The 11,736-nt window shown below is 39.4% G+C and overlaps 1 protein-coding gene across 1 annotated transcript; it reads left to right on the top strand.

Annotated features, from left to right (window-relative positions):
- Positions 1 to 5,473: 5,473 nt before the first annotated feature.
- LOC100591219 (serine protease 58-like) lies at positions 5,474 to 11,736 on the top strand. Its single transcript, XM_003270838.2, has 5 exons — positions 5,474 to 5,951; positions 6,604 to 6,760; positions 8,033 to 8,283; positions 10,767 to 10,903; positions 11,587 to 11,736. The coding sequence occupies exons 1-5, from the start codon at positions 5,912 to 5,914 to the stop codon at positions 11,734 to 11,736; spliced, it is 735 nt and encodes a 244-aa protein (XP_003270886.2). The 5' UTR covers positions 5,474 to 5,911.

Below are 11,736 nucleotides of genomic sequence, written 5' to 3'. Positions count from 1 at the left end.
GAGGGGGTCCAGTTTCAATGTCCATTGGCTAGCCAGTTATCCCAGCACCATTTATTGAATAGAGAGGCTCTGTCCCATTGCTTGTTTTTGTCAGCCTTGTCAAAGATCAGATGTCATAGATGTGCAGCCTTATTTCTAGGCTGTCTATTCTGTTCCATTGGTCTATGTGCCTGTTTTTTTACCAGTACCATGCTGTTTTAGTCACTGTAGCTCTTGTAGTATAGTTTGAAGTCAGGTTACTTGCTTCCTTCAGCTTTGTTCTTTTTGCTTAGCATTGCCTTAGCTATTTGGGCTTATTTTTTTGGTTCCATATAAATTTTAAAATATTTTTTCTAGTTCTGTGAAGCATGTCATTGGTAGTTTGACAGGAATAGCATTGAATCTATAAATTGTTTTGGGAAATATAGCCATTTTAATGATATTGGTTCTTCCTATCTGTGAGCATGGGATGTTTCTCCATTTGTTTGTGTCTTGTCTGATTTCTTTGAGCAGGGTTTTGTAATTCAGAGTGTGGAGATCTTTCACCCCTCTGATTAGCTGTATTCCTAGGTTTTGGGTTTTTTTTTGTTTGTGCATGGCAGTTGTGAATGGGACTGCCTTTCTAATTGGCTCTCAGTTTGTTGTTGGTGTATAGGAATGCTAGTAATTTTTGTACATTGATTTTGTATCCTGCAATTTTGATGAAGCTGTTTATCAGCTGAAGGAGCTTGGGGGCCAACATTATGGGGTTTTCTTGACATATAATCATGTCATCTGCAAACAGAGATAGTTTGACTTCCTCCCTTCCTATTTGGTTGCCTTTTATTTCTTTCTCTTGCTTGATTGCTCTGGCTAGGACTTCTAATACTATGTTGAATAGAAGTGGTGAGAGAGGGCATCTTTGTCTTGTGCCAGTTTTCAAGGGGAATGCTTCCAGCTTTTGCCCATTTAGTATAATGTTGGCTGTGGTTTTGTCATAGATGGCTCTTATTATTTTGAGGTATGTTCCTTCAATACCTAGTTTATTAAGAGTTTTTAACATGAAGTAATGTTGAATCTTATCAAAAGTCTTTTCTGCATTTATTGAGATAATCATGTGATTTTTATCATTAGTTCTGTTTATGAGATGAGTCACATTTATTGATTTTTGTATGTTGAACCAACCTTGCATCCCAAGGATGAAGCCTATTTGATCATGGTGGATTAGCTTTATGATGCATTTCTGGATTCAGTTTGTAAGTATTTTGTTGAGGGCTTTTACATCTCTGTTCATCAGAGATATTGGCCTGAAGTTTTCCTTTTTCTTGTCTCTCTGCCAGGTTTTGGTATCAAGGTGATGCTGGCCTCATAGAATGAGTTGGGGAGAAGTCCTTCCTCCTCAATTTCTTGGAATTGTTTCTGTAGGAATGGTACCAATTTTTCTTTGTACATATAGTGGAAATTGGCTGTGAATCCATCAGGTCTTGTGCTTTTATTGGTTGGTAGGCTATTTATTGCTGATGAAATTTTGGAGCTCATTACTGGTCTGTTCAGGGATTCAGTTTCTTTCTGGCTCAGTCTAGTGAGGGTGTATGTATCCAAAAATTTATTCATCTCCTCTAGGTTTTCTAGTTTGTGTGCATAGAGGTGTACATAGTGGTTTCTGATGGTTGTTTTTACTTCTGTGGGGTCAGTAGTAACATTCCCTTCATCATTTCTAATTGTGTCTGTTTGGATCTTCTCTTTTTTCTTCTTAATTAGCTAACTAGTGGCCTATTTTATTATTATTATTTTTTAAAAAAATTAACTCCTGGATTCTTTGGTCTTTTGAATGGTTTATTTGTTAATTTCCTTCATTTCAGCTCTTATTTGTGTTATTTCTTATCCTCTTTGGGGGTTGATTTGTTCTTCCCTTTCTGATTCTTTCAGTTGTGAAGTTAGGTTGTTAATTTGAGATCTTTCTAACTTTTTGATGTGGACATTTAGTGCTATGTATTTTCCTCTTAACACGGCCTTAGCTATGTCCCAGAGATTCTGTTTTTTTGTATCTTTGTTCTCATTATTTTCAAAGAACTTCTTGATTTCCACCTTAATTTCATTGTTTACCCAAAACTCATTCAGCAGCATGCTAATTTCCATGTAATTGTGTTGTTTTGAGGAATTTTCATTGTGTTGCCTTCTATTTTTATTTCACTGTGGTCCAAGAGTGTGATTGTATGATTTTGGTTCTTTTGTTGAGGATTATTTTATGTCTAATTACATGGTCAATTTTAGACCATGTGTCATGTGTTTATGAGAAAAATGTATATTCTCTTGTTGTGGGGTGGAGACTTCTGTGAAGGTTTATCAGATCCATTTGGTCCAATGCGGAGTTTAGGTCCTAAATATCTTTGTTAATTTTCTGCCTTGATGATATAATACTGTCAGTGGAATGTTGAATATCCCACTATCATAGTGTAGGGATCTGTGTCTCTTTGTAGGTCTCTAAGAACTTGCTTTACGTATCTGGATGCTCCTGTGTTGGGTGAATATATATTTAGGATAGTTAGGTCTTCTTGTTGAACTGAACCCTTTACCATTATGAAATGCTCTTCCTTGTCTTTTGTTGATCTTTGTTTTGTCTGAAATTGGAATTGCAACCCCTGCATTTTTCTGTTTTCTAATTGTTTGGTAGATTTTTCTCTATCCCTTTATTTAGAGGCTATGAGTGTCATTACATGTGAGATGGATCTCTTGAAGACAGCATACCATTGGGTCATGTGTTTTTATCCAGCTTGTCACTCTGTGCCTTTTAAGTAGAGTATTTAGCTTGTTTATATTAAAGGTTAGTTTTGATGTTTGAATTTGATCCTGTAATTGTGCTGCTAGCTTGTTATTATGTTGGCTTGTTTGTGTGGTTGCTTTATAGTGATGCTGGTCTGTGTGTTTTAGTATTAGCTGATACAACTTTCTATATTTAGTGCTCCTTTCAAGATCCCTTGCAAGGCAGATCTGGTGATAATAAAGTCTCTCAACATTTGCTTATCTGAAAAAGATCTTATTTCTCCTTCACTTAGGAAGCTTAGTTTGGCTGTATATGAAATGATTGGTTGAGATTTTTTTCTTTAATAATGTTGAATATAGGCCCGCAATCTCTTCTGGCTTGTAAGGTTTCTCCAGCCACATCCTACAGGTGCTTTTGGGCTGCCAATATATCTGTACCTCCCTGGGACGAAGCTCCCAGAGGCAGGGACAGGCTACCATCTTTGCTGTTTTGCAGCCTTCATTGGTGACACCTCCAGGTTCTAGAAAATCCAAGGTGACTAGAGACTGGAGCAGGCCCCAAGCATATGGCAGCAACCCTACAGAAAAGTGGCCAGACTGGTACGTAGGTGCCTATTCCCATATCTCCTCACTGGGCAGGTCCTCCAGGCCTGGGCCTCCAGCCACCCCTCACCAGAACTATTAAGCCAGTACCAACTCAGCAACTCCCTGGACAGAGCCTCCAGGGGAAACTGACAGCTCGAGGCCACTGCCCCCGCAGTGAATTATGCTTGCCGAGGTCACAATTGAGTGACCTTTATAAGAATATTATATGAGAAATTATAAAGAAGATAGTGAGTATAATCTCTTATATCCATTAAATAAATTGTATCCTCTCACTTCTTTGTGAAGCAAATAGTTGTATTTAGCCTATTCTTTCCATATGAGAAAAGAAAAGAAAAAGACATTTTAAAAGAAAGGAAACTAACAATAATTGCCTTCATATTCTCATTGGTAAGGCTTTGTGGGAGGGAGGCAGAGATTGAGACCAGAGAGAGAAAATATGGATTTCTCAATGTAAGATAGTAACAAAAATTTTCAGTTCTCCTCTGATAGCTTAAAAGGGTAGATGTTTGTCTCTCTCTACTTGGGGCTTCTGGGCAGCAGAAATAAGAGCTGACAAAAGACGTGAAGAAAATGAGAAAAAAGACAAGGAATTCAGGGTAGGTTCCAGCAATATGGCAGAAACCAGGCTATAGGTAACAGATTCCGTGGAGTGCAGGTGATTCATAAACATTCACAAAGTGATTTCTGATACGCTATTTAAAGACGTTTTCAGGCTGGTGCTAAAATTTCCTGTGATATCTCCAAAGCTTCAGTTAAAGTCTGAAACCCACCCTAGCATTAGGTTAGTGGTGAATTAAGAAATAAAATGAAGACAGCTGTTTTCATGTGCTGGGACAAAGAAGGCTGGAGATAAGCAAAGAACTTAGCAGAAATAAGGCCCAGTCCTACCAGATAAATCACTGGAACAAGTAGAGGGATGCTGGATTTCTTAAAATGTTGGGGATGATGGGCCTCAACAGTATGGTTGTGAGCAAGGTTTTTAACCATACAGAGCTTCAGCTTGAAAGTGAGTAATAATGATATTTAATGTATAGGCCTGTGATAAAGGATAAATTAGGTCACACATGCTGGGCATATAACACAGTATTTGTCACATGGTACAAAACAAATACTGACTTTATTATTATAATTATTATTATTTTAAAACCTTTGGGTACTAAAGAAATATTGTCCCCAAAAGTTTAGAGTACATGGGAACATACCAATGATGTTTTAAGTTAAGAATTATATTTTAGGAAAACTAAGTCTGCCTATAATTTTTACAGATATAGGAATGTTATGTTTATGGACTTTTATAACTGATCAGCTCTTTAATTACTCTGATAAAGATCAGCTTGATCCTATATAGTTTGCATTTGTCCAGTCTACTCAATATAAAATGTGGGATTGAACCTACTGTTATTACCCGTCTCTATGGGACAGGCTGAAAGTTATCATATAAGGGTAGCTAATAAAAAGAAAAAATGGGGTGCATTTTGAGAGTAATCGGCATAGAAGACAAAAAGTGAACTAATAAGGAGACTGGTTGCATTCAGACTATCCAATAGGAGAGCATCCAAGATCTGAAGATTATGAAGTATCTTGGCAGGGTGGTTTTGCCTTGGAATTTGTATAGGGAAAAAAAGATAAGTTTGAGGTGGGGAGATTTATAGTTGGGGTTGTTTTACAATCGGGGGAAGCCTCAGTTAGTTGGCTGAATAAGAAATGTTTATTTTTGAATGTAGCTAGTTTCGAGGAGACAAACCATTCTAATCTCAGCTAATCATTTTTGAAACAAAAAATGGGGCGTCGGATGGTCCGTGTCTGGCCATGTCAGCAAGTCCGGGCAAAAGAGGAAAGGTCTGTGTTTAATGCATCACAGGTAAGCAAGAGAACCATGAGAAATTTTCTGAGAGTTGGGAGAAAGAAGGGGCAGAGAGTCTTATCTAAGTCATATGGGAAAGGTAGTTCTTTGTGGTAATTCATTTCCAAGAACACAAAACGATGGGGGGATTTCTTAACCATTGCTCTTTTCTGGGAACACAGGCTAAGATAGAGTTCAGCCTTGACATAGAGAATATGGAGACTTAGTTCTGAGTCCTGACTTTGCCACTAACTTCCAAGAGAATCACAGTTTCCTCATCACGAAAATTACAAGGAATGAAAAAAGCAATGATTTATTAAGTGCATTTCATACCCCAATCTTCTGGAAGTCTCTGGAAGAGGTGAGATGGCAGCAGGATGGGCAGGGAGGGAGGTTTAAGTCACAGAGGGAGGAGGAGACAACAAAGAAAGATTGTGTCACAGAGAGGGGAGGGAAAATCAGCAGGTACATAATAACTCCGGGCAAGATTTGTAGGATAGGAAAGGAGGCACCAGGACCTTGGCTTGGTCTGTGCCACTCTCTTTCACCCACATCAGAGACGGCTCCCAGCAATGCTGTATATATTTGGGTCTTGATAAGGACTCATTTGAAGACTGCTCTCCTCTCATCTGTCTTCTGCCCATAATCTCCACAACTGTTCTTGGCAAGGACACTTGGACTAAAGACTGGGACAGCTTAAAGCTTGATCAACTTGTCTGCTCCTGGCGAGATCAGTCTGCCATGAAGGGTTTTCTGATCGTCGCTCTCTTGGGGACAGCTGGTGAGAGTTTGGGGCTTTGTTTCTGCCTAGCATGACACCCAGGATAGTCTATGAAAGATTGGAAAGAGGAGTAGCTGGGCACAACTAAAGAGCTAGGAAGTGGAGGACATTTAAATAAAACAACTGTTGAAGAAAACAAAAGGAAGCACATTAGAGGACATGGGCCTGGAAAAGGGGGGTGAGCTGGGTCAGGGGCTCTGGAAGCCCTAAGCTTTTCTATTTCTTTCATCACCAAAGTCAAGCAGTAATTTTTTACCCCAATTTATGGCAAAAGTGAATTTAAAAAAATTTAATTCAGGCCCTATTTTTTTACCCCCATTTATGGCAAAAGTGAATTAAAAAAAAAATTTCAAGTAGTCATTATTTTTTTCATCTTTGTAACACACAGCACTGCCAATAAGAGTTTCTGATCAGCATGTAAGTTAGTTTCACAGAATTTTAATGTAATTTCATCTCAGCAAAGCCACGTGTCAATTTTCTTATTGTGTATAACTTAGGGGACATGCATACTTTTCCTTGATTAAAATATAAAAGGTAAATTGAAGACCTTTACATTACGTTTGAAAACCTTAGGTTAGGGAAAACTACCCTAGCCAGTTCTGGCCTTTTAACTTCTTTTTCCCTTTCCACCTATGGCCCCTTGATTCTCCAGGAGCTGCTGTTCTGGCTAAAGACTCTAAAGATAATCAGGAGTTGTCATATAATTTTACTATTCCTTACATGGTCTATCTTCAGTCCTTCCCAGAACCCTGCGTGGGGTCTCTCATTCACCCTGACTGGATATTGACGGCTGCCCACTGCCCCTTACCGTAAGTATCCCTTTCTCTTGTGAGCTGGGAGGAATCTGTTCAAACAAATGTAGATCTGGTGAAGCATCCCAGAAAATTTTTAGTAAAATCAGAAGACACGGTAAAAGAGATACTCTTGTTCCCATTGGGAAATAGAATACAAATTTGGGCAGTTTAGGAGGAGATCAGTAGGAAGATGTCAGAGGATCCCCTCTCATGGACAGTAAATAATATTCATTCATCAACAATACTTGTTAAACATTTATTATCTAGCAAGGGCTGTTTAATCACTGAGAAAACAGTGAAGGAACAAGATGAAAATAAGTGTTCCCTCATGGAGCTTACATTTTGGTAGAGGGAGTAGCCACCACAAATAAATGGCCAAAAACAAAGTATTTTTTTAATGGTAAGCTGTAATATATGGGCATGAAATAAGAAATCTGCTTTAGTTAATGTGGTCATGTCCATCATCTCTGAAGAGGTGAGGTCCATAGGAAGAGAAGGAGCCAGCCAAATGAATAAATCCTGGGGGATATTCCAGACCAAGGGAACAATATTCATATACTCCTTGAAGTAGCAAAGATATTAAGGTATTTGGCAGGCTGAGAAATCAGCAGGAATTAAGGGTAATGAGCAGGGGGAATGCTCACAGGATGAGGTCAAAGACTTAGGCAGAAGCCATATCATGCAGTGACAGTAGAGGGCAAAGGAGCATGACACAAAATAAAGCAATGCCTTGCAAATCTCAGTGTTTCTGTTGTGTGTGAGAATGTGTTGTGTGATCAAGACCTACTCAGTTTCATGAGTATAGAAGGGTCCTTTCAAATTCAGAAATCTTAGCAATCTGGCTGTTCAAGGCAGTTTAGTTTAACACAGACTAACCTCTGCTCTGTGGTATATGGGAAATACAAAGGAAATATATAGTTCACATCCTTCCAGAATAAGAATTGAAAAAGCAGATGTTCTTTCTTACATCCACACTTAACACATGAACTGGATGTGTGGTGCCTCTCTATTAGCTGCTAATTCAGATGATAAAAATCTTAATAACAAGGCTCCACTGACTGTGTTTTAGTTGCCAGACACCATGTCAGACATTTTACAAATTTATGTCTCTAATACAACAATTATGTAAATTATTGCTATTGCTTTATAGACAAAGGAAGGCCATGTCAGTTCTCAGGTTAAGAAATAAAGTTAAAATAATTAAAGAGGGTGGCCTGTAGAATTTCTTCTAATCTGTCATCCTATGACTCTCTTTCTTCTCATCTCTCTGCCGTCTTTCTTCCAAAGTGTTGAAATTCGACTGGGAGTTCCTCAACCTAGCATCACAAACAAGAAACAACAGATACGAAACTATTCATCAGTTGTGACCTACCCTGACTTTGATGCAAAATCCTTGAACAATGACCTAATGATGATCAAACTGTCAACACCTGCTTCACTCAACCCCCATGTGGGGACTATAGCCATAGCCTTGGAACCCATTCCATTTAATGAGTCCTGCTTTATTCCAACCTGGACCTGGAATGAATATAAAAACCGTAAGTGTTGGATGCTGTGTTCTTTATGGTGAGGAGGTTGGAGCTGGGAAAAAATGTAGAGGGAAGTCCCTAATGGAAATTGCTGCTATGAGACAATGTTGTCCACCATAGAGGGATTCCTGCCAGTGCCCCAAACCACCATCACTGGAGGTCAAAGATAAAATTCAAAGAGACTGATAAAGGGCAGCCACTCTGACACCAACAAATGGAGCAGACAGTAATTTTTATATCTCTAGAATATTGAAGACAAGAGTCCAGAGAACTGGATTGAAATACAGGTGGGAGAAATAGAAGTCCTCATGCACAAAGATAGTATGAAGGCAGCCTGTGGGAGGGTGACTTACTCATTGATAGTTGCTGAAAGCCCATCACACAGTGGAAGAACAGTGGGGGAAATGAACATAAAATATATGTGATGCAGTGAAGCAGCAGAGGATGCTTCCTACACCCTCCACAGAGAACCCATTTATGTGCAGAGAGCCCTGAGAGACAAGAGAATGGTTGAGGGAGCACCTGTCCTGTCACCAGAGCTGGTTCCCTGCACAGAGTGCTACTCATACCCACTGCTCCATCCCAGAGTTCCCACTTAGGGGTGGAGACTTGGGTGGTTCATAGGGAAATTGATTATTATGACATAATCAGTTGTTATCTCCCTGGCCTGACATGCCTCATGGGAAAAACAGTGGCAGCCCATGTTGTAAGCACACACCTATCTCCCCTGTGAGCTGAAATTGGGATGAGCAGAAAGATCTGGTCTCTGCAGGAGTCTGTCTAATAAAGAACACTTACGAAGAAAATTACTTTCTAATGCGTTTGTTGGTCCTTGTTGGCTGTTACTCCATTATTCTCTCTTTAGGTATTGTTGAGGATGAGGATACCACCACTTGATATCTGAAATGAAATGCCAAATCTAAATCTATTGCTTATTACAGCAAGTCAGAGCAATGCTGACCAGGTACCATTCCACTGAGCAGAGTGGAGTGCTGATTAGCATAAGGGGTTTGTGGGAAGCTTGGTGTTGAGGGATTGGAGGACTTTCAGAGGTATGAATGGGTTCCGTCATCTGTTGAGGCCTGGCTACTTCAGGGGGATTGCTGTTGATAGGTTGGCGCTCTGAGACGTGTTTTTTGGAGGACCTCTGATCCTGATCAGCTGATTTTAAGAAGTGAAGGCTGACATTGATTATCTTGCAAAAGCTACGTTCACTCAAGCAAGTTGTCCTGAATCTATTAATCAGGTTTAAATCTTTCTCTGGTGGCTACGGAACAATGCACCTGCTCTGCAAAAGCAAGTGAAAGTGGAATTTTAGAAGTCAGTCTTTGGTAAAAAACAGAAGTAAAAAGCAGAAACTATTACATTCTCAGTATTTTGCAGATTCATTTTTCCATTTAGAAGCAAGTACTTGGGAATCTAAGTGAACATGTTTTCTGAACAATTACAGCTTGTATGATTTTTGTCCTTGACTTTATAAGTCTTATTCAAAGTAACTGAATCACAACTTACAGAATTAATTTATTATGTACAATTTGAAAACAAAACAAAACTATTCAGAGGTATATAGGCTCTGCATGTCAAAATCACAGTGACAAACTGTACCTCTATAAGCTTTCTGGTGCAGGGCTTCCAATATTTATTAGAAATTCATTATTTCAAGTAACTTAAGTTACTTTCACCTAGTTTTTTATACATATTTTAATTGAGTTCTCATAAAAACATAAAACTGAACATAATTTCTCTTTCTTCTCTGACCTTACACCTTCTGGCTTAATCTGCTTTAGGGCATTTGATTGGATACACTCCATCAGAAAAAATCCTGCTCCTTAAACAACACTGGACTTAGCCTGAGCAATCTCTGTTCAGTGTTTTTGTTTCCTTTCTCTTTGCTATTCTCCACCAGAAATTTAAATTACATAATACCTTGGTTAAAGTCCCTGTATCCTGAGTTTGACAGTATAATAGCAATTGCTATTATGGAGATAAACAACATGACAACTTCTTAGGGGGAAATATATATGTATATTTATATCAATACACATACTATAAACACTTATAAGTAATCTGTTTAACTCAAAAAGCAGTTTTATATGCATAGAAAATAGTTTCTCCCTTTATAACTAAATGTGAAAAAGATCAGGTAGATGCCCAATTAAAGGTGTGTGTGTAGGGGGAAAATCTTTGGGACAATGGTTTCGTTACTGTCTCTTTCTCCTTGTGGTCACTAATAACTCACAGTTTTTTCAAAATTTTATAAATGATGCATAGTACAGAAAGAACTATGGATTTGATATCTGACAAAGGGGACTTATAAACCTACTTCTCCAACATGGAGATTACTCAACAAGGAATTCTACAGAGAACGGAGTGTCTGCTGCTACCTGCATTGAATATTCTCAGGACTGAATTTATTTATAAAACAGGATCTGGTTGCAAGAGCCCTTGAGATAAGAAGAGTCACTCTGGAGTTTGTTTTCTCTTTCCTACAGTCAGTGATCCTGACATCCTGACATGGATCAACCAATATTCTCTTCCATTCCATGACTGTCAGGATAGACTCAAAGAAGAACAGGCAGGAAACATCATTTGTGTGGGACACCCTCTAAGGATCCTATCTAAAAACAAGGTATTTCTCACTCCTCTATACAGGAAGATAGCTAGAGTCCCATGGGAGGAGTGGTGATAATGCAGAATCAAAGAGAGCTGAAGTCCCTCTCCCCTCCCCACTCACCTCTGGGTTTCTAACCATTGCCCTTCTCATCTTTCAGAGTGGGAGAGATTTGGGGTAGCACTATTTGTTCTTTCTCTTGCTTGCATTCGGGTTGGGTCAAGCTTGAACCTTAGAGGTAAGACTTATGTGGATGTAAAGAGAGGTCTGACCCCCCTCAAGAAAAATAAGCCCATTCTCTTAGATGGTTTCGCTACTGTTATGTGCCACTTTTTGGCATTTACTATTTTTTTTTCTTTGGAGATGCAGTCTCACTCTGTTACCCAGCCTGGAGTGCAGTGGTGCGATCTTGGCTCACTGCAACCTCCGTCTCCCAGGTTCAAGCGATTCTCCTGCCTCAGCCTGCTGAGTAGCTGGGATTAGAGGCAGGCACCACCACGCCCGGCTAATTTTTGTATTTTAGTAGAGATGGGGTTTCACCATTTGGCCAGGATGGTCTTGATCTCCTGACCTTGTGATACACCCACCTCGGCCTCTCAAAGTACTGGGATTACAGGCATGAGCCACCGCACCCAGCTGGCATTTACTCTTGTTCCATAAGGACAAGGACACATTGACCTTCTGTTCCTTCTCTCTACAAGGAAGTTTCGGCTGCCCCAGCCATCTGCAATGGGAGGTTGCATGGAATCTTGTCCTGGGAAGAAGGAAGTGTCACCCTAGGAAGTGAAGGATTCTTCACAGGTGTTCATCACTATGCAAGATGGATCTTGAAAATTATGGATACCCACTGA

The sequence above is a fragment of the Nomascus leucogenys genome, chromosome 13 (genome assembly GCF_006542625.1).
Source record: "Nomascus leucogenys isolate Asia chromosome 13, Asia_NLE_v1, whole genome shotgun sequence".
In the NCBI taxonomy this organism is placed as follows: Eukaryota; Metazoa; Chordata; class Mammalia; order Primates; family Hylobatidae; genus Nomascus; species Nomascus leucogenys.
This window is presented reverse-complemented; position numbering and strand designations above follow the sequence as displayed.